At 45.2% G+C, this 21,945-nt stretch overlaps 2 protein-coding genes across 2 annotated transcripts; one reads left to right on the top strand and one right to left on the bottom strand.

The window, feature by feature from the left end:
- The first annotated feature begins 465 nt into the window (after nucleotides 1-465).
- Nucleotides 466-7,920, top strand: lamp1a (lysosomal associated membrane protein 1a). The gene is made up of 9 exons (XM_028955198.1): nucleotides 466-711; nucleotides 4,741-4,856; nucleotides 5,213-5,429; nucleotides 5,533-5,697; nucleotides 6,640-6,833; nucleotides 6,926-7,048; nucleotides 7,243-7,309; nucleotides 7,387-7,554; nucleotides 7,669-7,920. Exons 1-9 carry the CDS (start codon nucleotides 669-671, stop codon nucleotides 7,806-7,808), a joined length of 1,233 nt encoding a protein of 410 aa, XP_028811031.1. The 5' UTR covers nucleotides 466-668; the 3' UTR covers nucleotides 7,809-7,920.
- Nucleotides 7,921-9,497: 1,577 nt separating this feature from the next.
- Nucleotides 9,498-16,756, bottom strand: grtp1a (growth hormone regulated TBC protein 1a). Its single transcript, XM_028955199.1, has 8 exons — nucleotides 16,199-16,756; nucleotides 14,216-14,367; nucleotides 13,973-14,131; nucleotides 13,460-13,584; nucleotides 11,635-11,731; nucleotides 10,887-11,059; nucleotides 10,436-10,621; nucleotides 9,498-10,344 (listed from the first exon to the last, which is right to left on the bottom strand). The coding sequence occupies exons 1-8, from the start codon at nucleotides 16,279-16,281 to the stop codon at nucleotides 10,252-10,254; spliced, it is 1,068 nt and encodes a 355-aa protein (XP_028811032.1). The 5' UTR covers nucleotides 16,282-16,756; the 3' UTR covers nucleotides 9,498-10,251.
- Nucleotides 16,757-21,945: the final 5,189 nt, after the last annotated feature.

Below are 21,945 nucleotides of genomic sequence, written 5' to 3'. Positions count from 1 at the left end.
CAGTACCGCAACCAGACACGTCTAATGCGGCCTCGTTTCTGTCAAAGAGCGTCGATGACGTCACAAACCCTGATACACGCAAACTATTTACGCAACACCGCTTATATCAGCTCACGCGCCATAATTAATAAAAGAAATACAGCGGTAACAATGCGTCTTTTTTGTCTATCCAAAAAAATTACCAATAACACGGGTCGTACGTCCGATAGTGGATTATTGCGCCCCAGGCTGGTGCGTGATGTTCTGCTCTGCCCCCCCTCCCTTGTGACTGTGCATCAGCTGACTACCCCCCCGTGCATGGAGGTGCTATAAATTCGCGCGTTTTTTTTCTTCTCCTTTATACATATCTACGTCATTTCCACGAAGTGCACAAAACGTCGAATCCAGAAGTTTCGTACTTGTGACCCGCCGACCCGACGTCTGTGGGGCGGGGCTTGGCGGGGCGGGGCGTGTCCCTCTCCGCCGCCCACGTGACCGGGTGGTTCTAAAGGCCGGCTCACATGACCGCGCACCGTTCTTTCCTGGCACCGCGGGCGCAGGGGCCGCAGGACGACCTGCCCTGGAGCGGCGGAGAAACGGGCTTGCAGCAATAATAACCGGAAGATCGATTTAAAGGTCGGGACGCTCTGCTTCCGGACCCGCACAGGCCGCCGACGACCGCAGCAACCATGACCCGCTCCGCGGTGCTGGTGGCCGGCCTCGCTCTGCTGGGTGAGTTGGTCTGTGTCCGCAACGATGTCACGGCCGATAAGGGATTTTATAAAAATTTTTTAACTATTACAGCAGGACAGAAGGCGGCCTTGTGTTTGCACAGCGCCACTTTGTTCTCCTCCCTTTTCGAGCCGATTTCGTTCATTATTAGTTGAAACGATGCGTCGCGGCGGTCCCTTCCCCACATGAATCGTCTTTATATTGTTATGAGCGTCATCTGCGCGCTGTACGTATTTATTTTATTTTTTTTTTTTTTTTGCGCCCTAATGCCACCCTGCCGGTCACGTGACCCGCCGGGCGCCTTGTTTTGTTGCGTAAACAGGAGCCGAACTCGTCCGGGCTGGAAAGTAAAATTGATCTTTTTAATATAATGATCTCTGTAACGTTCACTGCTTCTCCAGTCGTGCCGTGTAGTGCAGTGCCGGCCTCCATGTTTCGGACTGTTTTATCCTGCTGAAGACCACGTGAATTAGAATGTCCACTTCTGCACAGTTTCGTTGGACTAGTCACAAAAGCAAAAAAAAAAAAAAAAAAAAAAAAAAAAAAAGCAGACGGACTGGTCCAGATGAGAGAAATATTTTGTCCTTGTCACTTCTCCAGGAACAATGAAGTGTAAGGTGCAGTCGAGTCCGTGTGAGGCGTATATAGCAAAGACAGAAACACAGCAAACAAATAAAATAAGTCCACATAATATGTACAGATCACGCTGGATTTTTTTCAGTCCGTTGGCAGCGTTTCTAAAGAGTGCGTGTGGGAAGGAGGGCCGGTTGGAAAGAACGAGTCACGTTCAGTTGCCTGACTCATCAACAGCAGCGGGACAGATACATGCTGGGATAACAGGGGGTCGCTGGAGTTGCACGACTCCACGATGGACCCGTCCCGACCCGCGTCTGAGCCAGACAGCGACTGGGAGATGAGCGGGTGTCGCCCTGGCCTGGGTAACAGGAGAAGCCGGATATTCGATACGTCACGCAGAGGAGGGACAAAGAGGGAAAACAGTACTACAAGAGACCAGGTCGACTTTCAGGGTTGAACAGGAAGCGATGGTCCCCTGTGCTGACAACGTCGGCTGCATTTAAAATGCTCTGTTGTCTTTTTTTTAAATTTTTTTTTTTAAATGCACAGCACACAGTGAAATGTGTCCTCTGCATTTAACCCATCACCCTGAGTGAGCAGTGGGCAGCCATGACAGGCGCCCGGGGAGCAGTGTGTGGGGACGGTGCTTTGCTCAGTGGCACCTTGGCGGATCGGGATTCGAACCGGCAGCCTTCTGATTACGGGGGCGCTTCCTTAACCATTAGGCCACCACTGCCCCTTAATAGTCTTGCTGTGGTGTCATCTCTGTGCACTGCGATGACCGGTCTGTGGGCCTGATACACTCCAGCACTTTCACTTTCAATCACTTCTGGACTCAATACCCCCAGCATACTTTTTACTTTCACTTTACTCATTTGCACACCATCACCCGACCTGTTACAGATTTTTTATGTTTAAAAACATAAAAGTGTAATATTTGGTTATGTTTGCAATATTTTCATATTGGTTAATTGTATACTTGCTATATTTGCAATACTGTGGTGTGTAGCAGTCGCTAAAAGCATTTCACTGCATATCATACCGTGTATGACTGTGCATGTGACAAATAAAATTTGAATATAGTTTTTATTTAATAGCCAGAGTGTGCGTGACTAAACGGGGCCATAAATATGGACACACTATTAATCAGAAGTGGGTACACGTGGTAGTAACGGTGCAGAACTTGTGAACGGTGCCCTCAAACTCCCACTGACTTACTTTAGTAATAAACTTAATTGATGTTTAAAAAAAAAAAAAAAAAGTTCAACTTAAACAATTTATCAATAGTTAAAGCGTACAGCGCCTGGTATTCACAGTAGGGTGGTAGTAGCCTAGTGGGTAACACACTCGCCTATGAACCAGAAGACCCGGGTTCGAATCCCACGTACTACCATTGTGTCCCTAAGCAAGACACTTAACCCTAAGTTGCTCCACGGGGACTGTCCCTGTAACTACATGATTGTAAGTCGCTCTGGATAAGGGCGTCTGATAAATGCTGTAAATGTAAATGTATTCCCAGGCAGTCTCCCACCCAGCATCCAAATGGCTGTAGCTCCTGGGCTTCATTTAGCATGCAGCCCATGCTCATTTTAAGTCATTTTAAAATTTACATTTATGGCATTTGGAAGACTCACGTATCCAGAGCAACTTACAACGTGCTTTCATGTTTCCATCAATGAAGTGATCAATTCTGGTTCATTAAGACACCCAACTAGGAAAACAAATAATTTTATTCACTCTGTTTACTTACATAAATCAGGCTATAAGAACATTTTCAAATTAGTCTAAGTTTTCTCTACAGAGGAAGGTCTTAAGCTGTTTGAAAATACTCAGCGACTGTGCTGTTCTGACCTCGAGGGGAACTTCATTCCACCACCGAGGGGCTGAGACAGAGAAGTGTCCCTAGACAAGTGTCTTCCTCGTACCTTCAGCAGTGGTGGGACCAGTCGAGCAGCAAAAATGAAGTGATTGTCATTGTGAAACACTGCAGCACAGCACACAGTGATACAATGAAATTTGTCCTCTGCTTTTAACCATCACCCAGCTGCTCATGACAGGCGCCCAGGGGAGCAGTGTTTTGGGACTGAGCTTTGCTCAGTGGATCGGGATTTGAACCGGCAACCTTTCCGATTATGGGGCCGCTTCCTAGGCCACCACTGACCTGGAGGGTGCGAGGTGCAGTGTGAGGTATAATATGGGCTGTGAGGAAGGATGGTGAAACCCCATGTTTGGCTTCATAGGTGCAGCTACTGGGAGCCAGTGGATTGAGGGAAGTGGTGGTGAGGTGTGGTGTTGGAGAGTTTGGGAAGGTTGAAGACCAGTCGTGCTGCTGCTTTCTGTACTAGTCGTAGAGGCCGGATGGCAGTCAGATGTAGACCTGCTAGAAGAGAGTTACAGTAATACAGTGGCGAGGTCACTAGGGACTAAACAAGTATCTGGGGGGCCCGTGTTGATTGATACGGGCGGATTGTTCATACGGAACAAATGTATTATAGTAGAAGTAATTATAAGGAAGTTGCCTCTGTCTGAAATTCCCTCGGGTTTTTGAACAATCTTATCTTCACCTGAGTCATAATAATAAATAAGGGCAGTGACTGAACTCATGTGAACACTCGTGTATATGTATGTGTCGCCCCCTGGTGTTCACACACAGATCAATATATCTGACAATATTGCTGCTTATGCAAGATAGTCTATATGCAGCACACTCTCATATGAACCAGAAGACCCAGATTCAAATCCCACTTACTATCATTGTGTCCCTGAGCAAGGCACGTAAACCTGAGTGTCTCCAGGGGGGGACTGTCCCTGTAACTACTGATTTGTAAGTCGCTCTGGATACGGGTGTCTGATAAATATTGTAAATGTAAATACATAGTGCAGGGGCTCTCAAATTTTCTACATTTAAATTCTCTTTTAGTCAGAATTGTGACGTGTCCGTACCCAAGATCCTAAATTGTTATGGCTAATCATTTACATTTACAGCATTTATCAGATGCCCTTATCCAGAGCGACTTACAATCAGTAGTTACAGGGACAGTCCCCCTGGAGCAACTTAGGGTTAAGTGTCTTGCTCAGGGACACAATGGTAGTAAGTGGGATTTGAACCTGGGCCTTCTGGTTCATAGGCGAGCGTGTTACCCACTTGGCTACTACCACCCTGGTGGTAATCAGCTGAAATCAATTGACATTTTATTAAATAAATAGTGGTTTAATTAGCGATTTGTCTCCTGTCCTGTATTGATTAAAATTTTTCATTGATTTAATCTGCATTACAAAAGAGTACAGTGGTTTTTTTTTTTTTTTTTTTTTTTTTTTTTTCTTTCTTCCTTCCTCCTCCAGTCTCAGCCCACTAGATGGCGCTAGACGATGCAGACCAATGGTGTCCTAGTTTGTGCATTGATTTACATTTCTTTTTTCTTTTTTTTTTTTTTTTTTTTTTTTCCGTCGCAGGCACCGTGACTGTTTGTGCGGCTGTAACTCTGGAGGTGACTGATGGGAAGTCTCCCTGCATCAAGGCTGAGTTGTCCGCGGTGTTCTTAATCACATACAACATAACCAACGGAACGGTACGCTGCACAGATTTTGTATTTTTACATTTTTCAGCATTTATCAGATGCCCTTATCCAGAGCAACATAAAATCAGTAGTGACGGACAGTCACTGCCAGAGACACTCAGGGTTAAGTGTCTTTGCTCAGGGACACAATGGTAGTAAGTGGGACTTTGTGCTCTTCTGGATCATAGGCAAATGTCTAACCCACTAAAAACCCAATTTATGCATTTGATTATATCTATACAGTTTTACGGTCAACAGGTCCTTCGTTTCAGTGTCTGTTTACTACAGTACATAAAATATTCACACTGTTTTATTCTCTGCTGGATATTTTGTATAATGATGTATTATTATTTTTTTGTCCTCTTTAGCGTCCTGCTGTTGTCCCCCTGCCTGACTCTGCAAAAGTGGGCGATGCCAGCAGCTGTGGGGGCGCAGGACGCCTCCCTACACTAGTAGCAACGTTTGGAGCTGGACATGCGTTGGGACTGGAGTTCACCAAGGACGGGGATCAGTACAGCATCGCCAACCTCAGCCTGCAGTACAACGTCAGTGATGCCACCACGTTCCCAGAGTCCAATACCACAGGTGAGCTGTACACACACACACACTTTGAAATGCATTCTACTGATGTTGCTTATATCTTGTGAAATAATGACAAAAAAAAAATCAAATCTGCTGTTTTGTACAGGATTGGTTATTCAGTCAACAAACTCATCTGGAATAGCAGCGCATATGAACACCACATACAAGTGTCTGAGCGAAACTACAGTGAGCCTGGGGTCGTGGGTGACGGTCACATTTTCGGGTGTGAGGATGGAGGCCTATATGTCCACCACTGAGCTGAGCCCTGAAGGTACAAACCCTTCTGATCACTTTAATGTAACGCACACATTTTCGGAACATTTGTACCACATTGAATTGTGCAGCATTGTGTCTAGCTAACTAGGCAAAACTAAAGTGCCTTATTTATCTGTTTAACTGACTTGTGTGAGTGAAGTTGTGTGATTGGTCTCATTGTATTACCTGAGAAATACTTTCTCAGGCAACCCACCCACCCTGACTACAACCAGAACATTTGATCAGCGTCATATTCTTTATTTAAAGCCAATTTCGCTCCAATACGAGTCTGAGGCATGTGCACATCCACCCAGAATGCATCTGTACAGTTGTAGAAGCTGGTGTCATGAAAACAGCGGTTGATTAAGATGGAGTTCACAAAATATTGTATCATGTATTATACTATTCCTAAAAAAAATGATTACAATAATATATAAAGAGCAACAGTGTGGTGGAACTATGTTTCTGACTACGCTACTATATGAGTACACACACACACACACACAAATTATATACAACACCGGTACACACAGGAGGGGGGCAGAGGTTGCCTAGCAAGTGAGGAAGCGGACCCGTAATCAAAGGGTCGCGGGTTCAAATCCTGAAACGCCAAGATGCCACTGAGGTCCCATTGAGCAAGGTACCGTCCCCACACACCGCTCCCCTCACTCTACACCACACAACTCCACTCTAAACTCCTCTGTGAGCACTGCGCCGTCTTCCCACCTGAGGTCTCCTCATATGCTGGCTTGGAGACCAATAACCAGAAAGTGGGTGGAGCCAGCAGTCAAGAGCTCCTCCCCAGGCCTAAAATGGGGGGAAAACTCATACCACAGAGGGATTCATACCAATACACCCCATCGTGCTGGGACGTAAAACTGTTATTAGGCGAGCAGGGCCACATACGCTTAGCCTTCCACGCGGTAATGAGATGAGTGCATTCTGCGTGTTTTTACAGAGAGCACATGTTCCGCTGACATGAACTCAACCACACCTGCCCCACCTACAACAACTGCTGCCCCGACCAGCCCTCCCATTCCCGGCAACCCAGAGAGCGGCAACTACAACGTAACCGTCAATGGCACCACCTGTCTGCTGGCCAGGATGGGGATTCAGCTTAATGTCACTTACTTTTCCAAATCCCTAAAAAAGGTACGTTCCCCCCTTCCCCTGCTGTGGGTTTCCTGTAATTTTTTCTATTTATTTTTTCTTCTCTTAGCATCCCGCTATTTCTCTTCCTGTAGGACGTTCAGGGAATTGTGAACGTGCAGCCCAATCTGACTACAGCTACAGGGTTATGCAGCAAGACAAGTTCCACTCTTCATCTTCAGGACAATCAAACCACGCTCCTCTTCACCTTCACCCTGGTGAGACACCATCACCCTGGACTGGGACACGTGGCCACAGAAATCACCTTGTTATTATAAAAGATTAAGATGAACAAATTGTAGTACATTGTTCGTACCTGAATCATGCATTATGCTGCGCACAATTTTATTATTAGTTTTTTTTTTTTTTTTTTTTTTTTAAATGATCTTTGTGTCTTCTTGTATGTCCATAGAACACCACGTCTAATAAGTACCACCTGAGTGGAGTGGACCTGACAGCCCTGTGGCAGGACATGAATGGTAAGAGCGGCAAGCAAGGGTCAGGGCTCAGGCGTCTGAGCGCCGTGGCATTAACCATATCGCCGTGTGTCTTCAAGGAACGGTCACAGTGGGCAACACCAGTCTGGACACCCTGGAGGGGTCACTGGGACGCTCATACATGTGCAACGCCCAGCAGAACGTGGTGGTGACCTCCACCTTCTCCATCAACACAGTCCGCCTGCAGGTGCAGCCGTTTGGCGTGAACGGAGACCAGTTTGGCACCGGTACAAAAATATATATTATACTGGAGATCAGATTTTAATTATTTATTTATATTATTTTGCAATAAAAGTCATAATTACTATAATTGCAATAAAACTCTGTCTACTTCTTTCCAGCGGAAGACTGCCAGGTTGACCAGGACAACATGTTGATCCCAATCATTGTGGGCGCGGCCCTGGCGGGCCTGGTGCTCATAGTCCTCATCGCCTACCTGATTGGCCGGAAGAGGAGCCACGCGGGATACCAGAGCATTTAAAGCCCCTCCCCCTTCCTGTCCGCTGATCAGGAAGCCCTGCCCACCACTTCCCAATGACTCTGAACTTCTGGGGGAACCAGTAAAGGAACTGGAAGTGTGTTTTTTTTTTTTTTTTTTTTTTTTTTTTTTTTTCTCCTCCCCCTCCCTCATTCTCCCCATCATTTTATTTTTTATAGAGTGAACGGCATCCTACCATACTTTACTACTAACAATTCCGTTGATGTGTTTGGTGTCATAAATCTGTCTTTTTATTGGTTGGTCATAAACAAAATATAAAAAGGTCAAGGTTCTCCAATTGGACAAGGGATTTCTTTTTCTCTTGGACAGTCTTGACTGCGCTCTCTGCACTGAGTGTGGCTTTTAAAGCAAACAATTAAAAAAAAAATTAATTTTTTCAGAAATATTGCTTATCGCTGTAAATTTATGGTCCTGTGATCGCGTGTTGGCCAGTGATCGCAGTAGCGGAGAGGTTGTTTTCTCGAGCCAATGGCACAAGAGAATAATCGCTGCTCTGCACTCCCTGAAATACGCCCTTCGGCATTTACAACCGCTTTTTTTTTTTTTTTTTTTTTTTTGTTTAAGGGTCTGGGGCTGAGTGGACTGGGCTTTCCCATGAGCCTCTGTTCCACTCAGTCTTTTTTTTTATTAGTTAATCGGCTGCTGTTTGTTAAATATAAATGACTGACAGTCTCCCTCTGTTTCTTGCAACAGAAAATGCTAATTGCTTGGTGACTTGTTCTCTCATGCTAGGTTAAATGTTGCTTTGGGGGTAAAAAGCATGAAGGCTTGGCTTACACTGAATCGGGCATCTTGGGATAAGCATTATATTTCTATCATGTTTTTCTTTGCCGTATTGGGGGGAAAAAGTGGGAGTTCTCAAAAAAAGGGAAATAGTTGAATGTTTGACCTTGTCCGTGGTGTAACTCTCCTGCATCGCACCCATCCCCCTCGGCACGTAACCTTTGCACCAAGTCTCAGCATGTCTGACTGCCTTGCTGCTGATTTGTAAGTGTATCTCGTGTACTACTGGGTGCGTTCTTCCCCGTCGCGCACGCTGTTAAGAACAGCGAGAACCCAAGGCCGACTCAACTCCGGCCTTCAGCTTCAGATTCGTACCCAGTAGTCACAGGGTTACTATTGGCTGGCCCTCCTCTGTCCCGCGATACAGCAAAAAAATAAAAAAATGTCGCTAATCTACTTCGATAAAAATATTTTTGTAAGGAAGGAAAAACAAATTGTCGATCTTAAGCATTTTGAATTTCCATTTTTTGAATGCCATTTTTGCCCATTGAGTTCTGCTGTACATCTTGGTAAGGTCAATAAATGATTATAATAAATCCATGTATCAACATATTAATGAAGACACTAAGACCAGGAATGCCTGGGGACAAAGTGGGACATAAGAACATTTCAGGTGTCCATGGTTGTGCACAAAAATCCACAAAACGCTGCCACTGCAACAATGAGAGTTTAACAGGATTAAACCAAAAATCCATCATTAATGCCAGATTAAACCTGCAAAGCCCAAAATGCGTACAGATCATTACGGCGGGATGCTTTTCATCACACCAACATATTTGGAAACTAAAACTTGATTTGGATTCCCTTCCACCACCAGCCAAATAAATGTGGATATAAATCATTGTCATATCTTATCAGTAGTGAACTCACAGCAAGGCAGGCATATGGTTTCTTGACAAAATGTATTTATTGGAGCCCTGTGCCCTTTATTGTAGTGCATTTACAAACAGCAGACGCTTCAATATTTCATTAGCAACATTCTTCAAAGACATGTGCAGTAAAATCAGTACAGCTTCACTTGAAAGAAAGTGCAAATAGTTCATGAAAATAATTTTCATCTATTAAAAAAATAAACTACAGTACCTTTTTTTAAATGTTTAAGACAGCTTCAGTCAATGCAGAAGTGGAATCAGAAATACGTATTTGCATAGTTAGTGTACTAACTGGATATAATTCTTCACAAAAAAGGAGGTTCCCCTGTTAGAAATGTACATGGAGGCCAGTGTGCACTAAATAGTACGTCAAGTTTTAGTTAATTTCACTACAAAGAGAAACCAGAATTTCCTAGCATTTTTCCACACTGAAGTCATTTCAGTTCATTTCTCTCTCTCTCTCACGTAATATCAAAATAGTAATTTCTGGGATACAGCACAGGACCATGTGGGGAATATAGTACCTTATTTTCGCCAAACAAACTGCATACAAATTGATATAAAAATCTAGTGGCATTATCTGTTGTTATTAATTTTTTATTTAATGTGCAAACCGTTTTTGCACCAGTCAGTCAATCTGGTTCTCTGTAGTGCAGCTTCAGGCTGTGAACAGCCTCTAGTGTATTTGCAGGCATTCGGCTGTTCTAATAAGGTCCACCTAAGGAGTGCAAATCAGTATTTTTGAATGTTGAAAAGTGTGGTGGGCGGAGTCACGATTGCTCCGCCTCAACGCGAGAGCGGCAGGTGGCGCGCAGCTTTGCGATTGTTGCCATGGAGAGACTTCCTGGCTCATTGAAGATTTTCTAAAGAGAAGACAAGGGAAAATATATGATTTAATTTTTTATGTGATATGCATATATAGTTAGACACACACACACACGTATATACATTCACCTGCATGAAAGTGTGACAGTCCTCCACATATGGTCCCTTGGTGATCAGTTTGAAACTCTCACAAATGTCTGGGAGGTTCCGACCTTGTAGGATGATCTCCTGGTTGTGTCGGATTAGTGTAAGTGCCACACGGAACAGGATCTTAGACCCTTCGTAGAACAAACAGTCCCAGATGCGCAGGACAGTCTAAAGACCATACAATTAAAGAAATAAAAAGAACATTAAGAAGTTGTGTCAGATTTTTGCTTTATGCATATTCAACAAGGAAACGTCCCGGTAAAAAAACCTATGCAGACTGCCAAAGTGACCTGGAACCTATCCAGACACCCCATTTAAAAAAAAAAAAGTATAAAATGAAAAGTGATGCATGGCATTAAATCATCTTAACTTGATATGGACAATGTCCATATTTAGGTGTTAAGCTAGAGCCAACCTGAGCACAGAGACTCACCTCCACCGGCAGGACGTCTATGAAGAGGCAGATGAACCACCGCGACACCAGCAGCGTCCACATCACGCCCTGATCTGAGATCAGCTGCCACACCGCCGGCACCTTCACCCGCACCAGCTCCCCCAGCACCTCCTGATCCGTTTTCAGACCCAACATCGCTGGGGTGTAGAAGTCTGTTGAAAGTTGAAGAGACAGAGTGAACGCAAGGAGGGGGAGGGGGGGGGGGCAGAAATATGAAAACAAAAGATGATCAAGTGGAAACAGACACCAGTCATTATAACACTGTTCTAATTAAGGAAATAATCAAATTAAAGAAATTCAAACCAAAGGACTAAACAGACAGATTGATCAACAGTTTCATTATAACCATAATTGTTTCATCCTGGATTTCATGCTCAAGTAAATTAAGCTGAAGTGATTATTTTTTTGAGATCTTGCACCTGTTTTAAACCTGTGCTCAGGTCCAACAGGAAGTGAGGTCTGGCCATTTCCTGTGTGACCTGCATGAGGTCCCTTCTACCCTCTCACCCAACAGTTACAGCCCTAACAGGATCACAGCAGATCTAGATCATGTGATCTGTGGTCAGTCTATTCATAGCTGTGGAAAGGGCGGGGCGGCAGAAAAGTGAATCCCAGGAATGGCAGAGCGTCCTCAAGCTCACATACACAAATACACACAAGCGCGCACACACCCATGCATGCAAATGAAAGAGAACATGCACACACACACACACACACACTCACAAACCTGGCAGTATCCGGCCCAAGAGCGCATCCATTAACCAGAAGGCCTTCTCCTCATCCTTGACGATGATGATGAGGTAACCGGCGATGAAGTTCATACCCTGCGAACAGCGGGCACTTTTAAAACCACAGCGGCAAAAGGATCTGGCAAAACCAATCGCGCCTCTGATCTCCCGGGCAGCGTGGCGACCTGCCAGCGGCATTCAACTGAGCGAGTCCCTTCCAGAGGGACGTAAAGGACATGCAAGCGAAACCCAGACACAACTCTGTTGTATTTTTTTTTTTATGTCGACTTAAGAAATATGACGACCGGGACGGAATTAAGTAAAAAAAAAAAAAAAAATGGCAGCGGTGCCCCCCATTTTACTTGCAAACAAGCACATGCCTCCCCCTGGGGGGAAAAATCTCCGGGGCAACCTCCCCTCTGCAGCGAGCGTGCATTTGCATGGCGGGGCAGGGAACCGGTTTCCCACCAGTCCGGCCTTTTCCCCGGCTTGTTATTTTTAGTTTGCATGTACAGCATTTAACGAAACCGGTCCGCTCCCCTGGACGCATAAACCGAGTTCGCGTTTGAACGCAGTAGTCGCTGTGGAAAAGGGAAACGTAAAAGAGGGAACGTCCGCGTCTTCTCTCCAAGTGGCGGGCCGACGTGGCCGTGAAAGAAGAGATTACCTTCTGTTCAACCCCGTCCCACTAAACCCAATGGTGGCGAAGCGTCTGATTGCGGTTAACCATGCCGACTCGTTCCCCTGTTTCGGGCACGGGCCCTCGTGCCCTTTGTGAGTGAATGAGGAATTGTTCGAGAATAAGGAACCTGGAGCAGGTCAACGCGACAGAAGGTTCCTCTGCCTTTGTTTCCCTCAGACGCAGCCACATGATGATGGTAGTAGCCTAGTGGGTAGTGAAGTGAAGTGATTGTCACATGTGATACAGAGCAGCACAGCACACGATGCACACAGTGAAATTTGTCCTCTGCATTTAACCCATCACCCTGAGTGAGCAGTGGGCAGCCATGACAAGCGCCCGGGGAGCAGTGTGTGGGGACGGTGCTTTGCTCAGTGGCACCTCAGTGGCACCTTGGCGGATCGGGAATCGAACCGGCAACCTTCTGATTACAGGGCCGCTTCCTTAACCGCTAGGCCACCACTCCCCCCCGGGTAACACACCCGCCTATGAACCAGAAGACCCAGGTTCGAATCACACTTACTACCATTGTGTCCCTGAGCAAGACACTTAACCCTGAGTGTCTCCAGGGGGGGACTGTCCCTGTAACTACTGATTGTAAGTCGCTCTGGATAAGGGCGTCTGGTAAATGCTGTAAATGTAAAATGCAAAATGCATCGCTAAGTGAGGCGCCGTGCTGATTTCCTTTGATGATGATGATGATGATGATGATGACCGACTGACACATTAATTCCATCTTCCATTCGGAGCTGCAATCTGTGACTGACGTCATAAGCAAGTTGCAGTAAAACAAGTCATGTTTGTCCATAGAAACCTCATAGAAACGGAAGTTTTCCAGGTCCTGTGTTTACCATGAAACCAAGCCGTGATTATGAACAGAAAGCATATTAATAACACGGCTGTCACCACCGGCTAGGCAAAGCAGGCGATCGCCTCCAGGACCAAAGAACAGCTGATCGTGACGTGTACCTACACTAGAACCACTGCACCCTATAACGAGGGACCGCCTACAAACGTCAGCAGGCTCTGCACATGCTTATTTAATAAAATCTACTAATCTAATCGTTGCCCGTCTTCTGGTGTCTTTCCCAGGTTTAAGCAGGCTGCAGGCGTGGTGAAGGAAAGGGTCAGAGGTCACACAGTACCTGGCAGTACCCCACGGCTTTGTTGTGGTGGCCATAGGCAAGCAACACGTTGTAGAGCGGACTCTGAAGACACGGCTCCGCAGTCCTCCGAAACTGGACGTTATCCGGGAAAGTTCTGTGTAGGTCTTTTGAGGGGGGATGGGAAAAAAAAAAAAGCAACGATCATCTCTATAAATCGTCTCAACTACATTTGACAAAAAAAAAAATTATGAGATTTTATATAAAAAAAAATTTTAAAAAAAGTTTTTGCAGAAAAACAAAGAGAGGAACATATTGTACATGTATGGCTGTAAATAACATGCAGCCTGTAAAAAAAAACGTGTTAAATTAACTGTAGAGCTAATAATTAGGGAGTTAAAGTGAAACACGAGTCGTTCTGCTGCATCTGGCAACGAAATTTCCATATTCTGTGACTGAGGTGTGTACGCAAATATGTTTCCACTGACTGTAGCAAGCGCGACTCCCGGGAAGGTGACCCGTGAAGGCCGCATACGGGGCGGGATCCGTTCCCACCTGTACGAATGGTGTCCACCAGCCTGGCGTCGTGCTGGGCATCCAGGAGGGACCTGTAGTACCCCGGGTTCTTCTCCAGCTGCTCCTGCGCGCCGCTCGCCGCCATCCAGACCACCGTCCGGTGCTCGTTGGGCACGCCTTTCCTCACGTAGCGCTTCACTGCGGGGGGAACAACGGGCTTTATTGATTTGGTCTGTGTTTTGGCATCGAAAGTGAGAGAGTGTGAGAGAGAGAGACACTCGCCTTTCATGTTCTTCTCCACCCTGCTCCTGCCCTGCAGAAGTTTGGACCACTTGATGGACCTCCTGGTGAGGACGGCCAGGTACTCCGACATCAGCTCCTCATACGACTCGTAGTCGAAGTCTTCGCCCCTCTCGAACCCATACGGGTCCACACTGCACACAGACGCCGGTGGTTACCAGAGATGACACCGTATTCCAAATCTATTATGTTATTAACATGATCCATCCATCATCACGTTGAGGGCTGGGCCACCTTTAGACAGGAGTAAACACTGACGAAGAAGAAAAAAAGTTCTTTACGCCATTTCAAAAATAGTCCCGAGCATCTTTTTGGCACCAACTGTTGGTGTTTTTTATGAATGTATTAATATAATTTAGCCCATAGAAAGACCAAGAGCCTTCAGCTCCACTCCAAACGTCATCATGGACGTCACCATGGTCCTCACCACCTGCGTACGGTATCAAGGTGACATTTCAAATTCACCCAAGTATACAGAACTGATGTAAACTAGCTGAGGAAAAGTGCTAAATCTGTAGAGATTTATTTATACTTTATTAATCCTGAAGGAAAATGCTTCTCTACTTGTAACCATCCGCCCTTGGTGACAGGCGCCTGGGGAGCAGTGTGTGGCTTTGCTCAGTGGCACCTTTGGCAGTTCGGGATTCGAACCGGCAACCTTCCGATAACGGGGCCTCTTCCTTAACCGCTAGGCCGCCGCCGCCACCGCCCACAATTAACGCAAGATGAACGTAATGATCACATGAGGCAGCTTTTATTATTTTTTCAATTCAGCTGAACGTCCCTGGCCTCCACCAAAGTCGCTCTCTATTTTAGTTTCTTCCGAAGCTCAGCACTAAACCGCACCGGTGTCCTGCTTGCGAACCAGACGCTCAAACTCACAGCACGAAGATATAAAAAAAAAAGACCCGGCAGCTCATAAGAAATTCATGATCCAGCAGATCCCGGTCCATTCAAACCCGCTGCTGCTTTTGTGCGCTGGAACAATGAGCGCAGGGAGCAGAACAGCGCTGTTGTTTTTTATGACGGAGATGTGCTGATGTGTCCCTACCTGCTGCTGCTGCGAAACCTTTAAAAGACTCTTACGCAACGGGGATCAGCAGTCAGAGTAGGCTTCCCGCGACACGGAACCCCGCGCGTGGCGCAGGATAATTCGCCGCCCGGGGGCGAAAAATACGCCAGAGCAGGTACCGGCCTGCAGTGTGTTGTTCCTTTTCACCCAAATGATGCTGTTCCAGTCCCAGTAATAATAACAATAATGACGATGATGATGATGCTGCTTATGATAATAGCCAGTGGAATTGGCCGTGTGTAGTTGAGGTAAAAGACAGGTTCTCCAGTGGGAACACGAGCCCCCGGCACCTGTAACCCGGGTCAGTGTCGGGTTCAAAAGATGGCGTGCATGCCATTGCAGCATGCCATTACTCCCCTACACACACACACACACACACACACACACACACACACACAAGCCCGAGGCCCAAATTCTGACCCCAAATTCACCCCAGTTAACAGACATGATTTGACAGACACACGTCTGTACAAACAAGCCTACAGTTAGACAGAAGAGACCGACAGTTGGATATAAGACAGTTGTTTGTATAAAAAAATGAGCTTTTCTAACACGCTCGCCTCGTGTTAGACATTTACATTTACAGCATTTATCAGACGCCCTTATCCAGAGCGACTTACAATCAGTAGTTACAGGGACAGTCCCCCCTGGAGCAACTTAGGGTTAAGTGTCTTGCTCAGGGACACAATGGTAGTAAGTGGGATTCGAACCCGGGTCTTCTGGTTCATAGGCGAGTGTGTTAACCAGTGTGTTAACGAGTGTGTTAACCACTAGGCTACTAGTGGTTAGAATTATTACTGCTAAATATCCTGACGTTGTGTGTTCGCTAGGCGGACGGTTAGAGAAGTTGTTCGAGGCGCGAAGCGAGGCGAGGAGAGGAGGTGCGTGTTTACCTGGGCAGCCGCTCTTTAGCCGAGCTGGGACAGTTGATGCGCGACTGGGGCTGCGCCGAATGCCCGTTGGCTCTTTTATTCATCGCGAACACGAGTCCCGGAGCCCCGGAGCCCGGCTTTCAACTCATCCGCTGCACGGAGCCCGTCGTTCCCGGGAGACGAGCCGAGTTTCAGCCCGGCGCCGGGCGGCTAAAGCTCGTCCCGAGAGACAAGGCGATTAGACGCCCGACCTGCTTTGTCCCGGGACGAGAGCGGACAGCAGTCCGTGCAGCCGCCCCGCTCCCCTCTCCTCTCCTCCCCTCCCGTCCCGCGCTGCCGAGGCGCCGCCGAAAGTTTGCGACGGAGCGCCTTTCCACCCGCCACGACGCCGCGGAGCAGCTCGGTGGATCTTCGCCGCGGACACGCTGCGTGCGGGGTCACCTGTCCATCAACGGGGAGGCGGGCCTTGCGCGGATAGGCCACGCCCCCGACACGCTGGTAGCCGTTCCACCCCGTTTCGCCTGAACCGAGAGGGTTGACTGGTTTACACCAATTTAAGGTGGTTTCTCGCGGAGTTTGACGATTGGAATCTATTATTTTCAAGGCCGCAATGAGTCACACTAGGGCCACTGTCGACGAAACCACACCCCGAAACAGGTGCGTTTACGTCACGCCAGGTTTGTTACGTACCCTCTGAAAGTTGCCCGTTGGAACTGATCTGAGATCAGTTTCTGCGGGCCATCTTAACGGAGCTCAGAGCTCAGGTTCGGGAGGAAGTACTGGTCCCAGTTCAGCCTTGTATGACAACTAGCTATTCAGAAGCTTTATTTTTATCTTTTTGCCTCATTTTCAAAATTCTATATATTATTAAGGTTTTTAAGTAACGTATTACATAAATCATTATTTATTACAAACTGTAGACGCAAAAAAAGTATTAATTTTTTTAGAAAAGTGGTCAATTTTTAAAATAATGATATAATAGCGTTATAACAGTATTAGATAAATACTGTCATCAATTTGCAGATAATATCAGCCTGAATCGCAATAATTCCTTTCCTACATAGTAAAGCCTTCAAAATTGCAGTCCCATGCGTATAATCTAATAAACCAAGATGATAAACATGGATGGGCGGGAGATAATTTTGAGTCCCCTTGGCAGATACAGTCTATTCCATGGCCACGATCTCAGAATCCACACAGATAAATCCAAAAGGAGGACATGGGCAAACATTTCCAACTAAATATTACATAACCATTCCCAAAGATAATCCATCCCAGATTAAAAGGAATACGGTGCCTTTACGTAAATCCAGTCTTATCACGTCTTGCAGTTTTTGCTGCGTCACTCATTTGAAGCTGTTTTACTTGGCAGTAGGCAAGATTGCGAAGCCAGCCACTGATGCCAGAACCTACTACAGAAGTGTGATCATCTAAAACACCTCCCTACATCACAATGCATTTTTGTGTGCGACCAGCCAGACATTTTATTAGTTGTATTATATCTTTAGTTTCAGTCTATTGTGTTATGCTGCTTCATTTTTTTGGCCGCCGTATTCTTTGGTTATCTGTTGCTGGTTTGTTATTTACACTCTTTTCTGGTATTTGTTCTTGCAGGGAGGAGCTTCAAATCACAATAAGGTTAGACACAGTTACAATGTCTAATCAACTCTTTAAAAAAATCAGAGCAACAGAAGCAAACAATGGGAACAATAAGGACAGAAAATTTAACCGTGAAGTTGTTCAGTGGCTCACAAATAATTGGCATTTAGTTTGACCCCCAACAATCACTGGAAGCGACTTCTCCTGCGTTCCAGAACTATAATATCTACAATAAAACACTTGTATGTTCATGTTTTTCCTTTATAACACACAGCAAAGTGCACACAGCAAATACCTGTGCATGACAAAATATTCGAAAATTGTGAAGAAGATCCCCATTCAGCTCATCTGCCCCAAAAGTACTGACAAATGAAGATGTATTTTCAGAAGTTGGTCATTTCTGAGTTGTCAACCCTAAGTTTTCTTATGTGCAATGAACATAGCCTTTATGAATGTTTATCGTTTTTATTTCATTTAATTTGGAAAACAGATTTTTTTCATGATGCACCAGTACACGAAGAATTGCTGGCCAGTAAAAAAGGAGTGTCTGTTTTATGTTTGAGTGCTAGTTTGTTTTTGTCCCCAGGGACAAAATGCAGTGACCATGGGGACCACTTGATGGCAGTAGAGACAATGTTGAAAAACGTCAGAAGAACATCAGATGGACTACCATCTCCAGTTCGGATCAGAAGTATTTCAGTGATTAAATATTCAATGTGAATATTCAATTCTATAAAATATACACATGGTCATGCCCTGGTCCTCCTGTGAGCTTGAACAACAAATAAACCATGTTCATCTGCTAAAGTCTCTTTTAGGCTACTGTGGTGGGAGGAGTTCCGTGTCTACCAGCTCCGCCTACTGCTGACTGATTGGCTGCCACCACATATAGAAGGAGACCTTAGTTTATGCTGTAGAGGTCTGCAAGATATCTCGCCCTGTGGTTGTGATTTGCTGAGTTATCCTGTGTATTGTTTTTTTTTTTTAGTCCTCTAATATCTGCCTCTCTTTGTTATATTGTGTGTGTTTATTTGTGGTGAATGTGTCTTTTTTTTTTTTACTTGTACATAGTCTCAATGTAAATAAATGCACTTTTGTACAGTTTGCTAGCCTTTTTCTGTCTCACTACCTCTTTCCCAAACCCATCCAGGTCACGTTCCTCTCCACCCCTAGACCAGGACGTGACACACGTATTAAATATTAATGCACTTTAAGCGAGTCAATCCAGTTCATTTTTCTTCACACTTGATAGCAGAGTTTACAGCAGTTTGGTTTTACTGGCACTGGGTGAAACTTCTTCTAATTCACACAGTTCATAGTGTACATAGGTACCAACAAGACATATAGATACACGCAGCGAGGAACTGTATGTTCCGTGCAATGTTCCTCCCATGCTTGCTCTCACGATGGAAGCCTTATTCACATCCTGCTTTTACTTCAGGTTAAAAAGCAGGTACTGAAAGGGGCCAACTTTTGCCAAGAAGAAGTAACTTTCAACCTCTGACCGATATTAGCACGGCCCCCTCGCCCTCTGTGTTCTTTCTGTAACCCAGCAAATATCAATTTATACCGAAACGATATGGCAATTATCAGTGCAGTTCATACAGTTCGTTGAGTATAAATGCAGAACATTGAAACAGAAGAACGTAATGGAAAGGGACATTTTTTTCCTAGTCTCACAACGCATTAACTCTGGTGGAGAGGAGCAAGAGAATAATTTTTTATTCTTCAATGAAATTAAAATGACAAAGTAGTGTCATTGGCTTTTGGGGGTTGCGTAAAGTTAAAGAAAAGGGAACTTGCCATCAGTCAGAATCCCAGTGAAAACGTGTGTAATAATAAATGTCTGGCCCTGCGTATGCCGGCAGGCGCTTGCTGTTGGAAAGTCTGATCGGTCCATTTCTCTGGAAAATACGTGTAACGCCACACTGCAGGAAACAACATCACTGTTGAAATTTAGCGCCGGAGAGCATCATTTCTACGCTGATGTCGAGGGCTCAGTTTCTGCCCTCTGACACGGTCGGCCCTCATCTGCGGCCCTTCTCGTTCAACACCCAGCAGATGTCTATTGTTTTTTTTCTTGCCACAAACCAGGACAGTATAGCTGTCTCACCTTTATTTCTGCGGGTTCCAAATATGTTCACAAAAAATATTCAGCAAGGCTGAGGTTTCATGGGTCCCACAGACCTGAACACAGTCCAAGGGCTAAATATATTTGAGGTGAGATGTGTCTACCATGTGAACATTTGACTTCTGCATTGTGGTTTTTGCTCAGGGCAACAAGCTTCTTGAACATCACAATTTATATATATATATATAAATAGCAACTCACTAATAGTGGTAAAAATGATGATGATTCAAAGTTTTATTTTCCAGTGATTTTTTTCTAAAAAGCAACACCAGAAACCGTAAAAGCAATGCAAACTGCACCATAATTATTTCATTTAGTAATGTTCAACATTAATAACATTAAGCCAGGTGACCAATGAATCAATAACACTGATTATCTTGTTAAAATGGCACTCTGAATTCATTATGCAGCAAGTGCACATTTGGTCTCTGAAGAGAATTTGAAGAAGAAATGGTGAACTGTAAGAATTTGAATGATTTTGACAAGCATCACCAAAACTATGGCCCTTTCTGGTCTGTATTACAAACGGAAGAGGTCCTAGGGTGGTAAACTGGTAACAGAGAAATAGACATTTTTCATGTCTGTTATATGAGATGTGGCACAAGGATGCACTATGGGTAGAATGCAAGCTGGCAGTGGCAGTGTGTTGCTTTGGACAACCTTGGATCCTGCATTCACTTTTCACCGACCTGCTCCTCCAGTATGATTGCAGTGGCCTCAACGTGTCCTGCTGCACTCAAGAACGAGTTGAAGAAACCCAACAAGTTCTGAATCCTCCGGATCTCAGTCCAGTCCAAAACACGGCACGCGGTGCACACAACGGCATGTGCCGTCTGCATTTAACCCATCACCCTTAGTGAGTAGTTGGCAGCCATGAGCAAATGGCAAAGTGTGCTACTTACTACATGTTAGGTAACGACGCATATAAATACTCATGCATGCACAGATTCTTACGATTCACAGACCTGGCCACAGAAAGGATCTCCCACCCTTTTAAGCAGGTACCCCACCTTGCTCACCAAACCGACATACATTTACATTTACATTTACATTTACAGCATTTATCAGACGCCCTTGTCCAGAGCGACTTACAGTCAGTAGTTACAGGGACAGTCCCCCTGGAGCAACTTAGGGTTAAGTGTCTTGCTCAGGGACACAATGGTAGTAAGTGGGATTTGAACCCGGGTCTTCTGGTTCACAGGCGAGTGTGTTACCCACTAGGCTACTACCATATGTCTGTATACATATGTCTGTATTACATCTAAATTTACAGAATGTGCAACTGGATGTTTTTTTTCCTTTTCAGTTGTTTTGTCTTGTGCACAGTCTGCACGCTTGATGATCTATTTTATTGTTTAAATGTTATCATGGAAGAACACTGCTTCAGATCGAACAGCGGTTGGCCTTGAGGGTAAGCAAGCGGATGGTAATCGGAAGGTTGTGGGTTCAAATCCCGAATGCTTTTTTATTTGAACCGACAACCTTCTGATTACAGGTCCAGTTCCTTAGCTGAACAATAAGTTGAACAATTTGTACATGATCTGGCAACACAAAAGCACACAAGAGCGTTTGAACATCCTCCTTCTTTTTGTCACAGTGGTTTCTCAAAACAATGCTTACAAGATGTAGCATTGTGCAGAACTGCAAAGTGTGTATACCACACACACACACCTACGTTTCCTCATTCTTACACAGGAAAAGACTAGAAGTGTTGACAGGGTGGGTTAAGCTGCTCTTAAAACCACATTCCACTGGCAGTGTGTGAGCTATACGAGGAGAGAGCAAAAAGAAAAAAGAGAGAAAGAGATTAGATCGTGGTTGTGAGGTGGGAAATGGAACAAAACTGATGATGCTTTTGCATTACAAAGTGTGTCGCAGCCGTCAAAAGAAAAAGCCCTCGACTTCCTTTTTTTACCTGAAACTGAGTATTCACAGATGAACAGCGAGCCCGACCCGATCTCTGTAGAAATGCATGTCAATGTCATTATATGAAATGTCACCACATTCGTACTGAGAGGAAATAAACACACATCTAGAC

The sequence above is a fragment of the Denticeps clupeoides genome, chromosome 15 (genome assembly GCF_900700375.1).
Source record: "Denticeps clupeoides chromosome 15, fDenClu1.1, whole genome shotgun sequence".
Lineage (NCBI taxonomy): Eukaryota > Metazoa > Chordata > Actinopteri > Clupeiformes > Denticipitidae > Denticeps > Denticeps clupeoides.
This window is presented reverse-complemented; position numbering and strand designations above follow the sequence as displayed.

What these genes read in the sequence shown, in the direction of transcription:
- lamp1a (XM_028955198.1), top strand. Translation starts at nt 669, where the DNA reads ATGACCCGCTCCGCGGTGCTGGTGGCCGGCCTCGCTCTGCTGG. An exon ending in CCTGTGGCAGGACATGAATG is followed by an intron (nt 7,310 to 7,386) that starts GTAAGAGCGGCA and finishes TGTGTCTTCAAG; the next exon opens with GAACGGTCACAGTGGGCAAC. An exon ending in CGGAGACCAGTTTGGCACCG is followed by an intron (nt 7,555 to 7,668) that starts GTACAAAAATAT and finishes ACTTCTTTCCAG; the next exon opens with CGGAAGACTGCCAGGTTGAC.
- grtp1a (XM_028955199.1), bottom strand. Translation starts at nt 16,281, where the DNA reads ATGAATAAAAGAGCCAACGGGCATTCGGCGCAGCCCCAGTCGCGCATC. An exon ending in GCTAAAGAGCGGCTGCCCAG is followed by an intron (nt 14,368 to 16,198) that starts GTAAACACGCAC and finishes GTCTGTGTGCAG; the next exon opens with TGTGGACCCGTATGGGTTCG. An exon ending in ACTGTCACACTTTCATGCAG is followed by an intron (nt 10,345 to 10,435) that starts GTGAATGTATAT and finishes TCTTCTCTTTAG; the next exon opens with AAAATCTTCAATGAGCCAGG.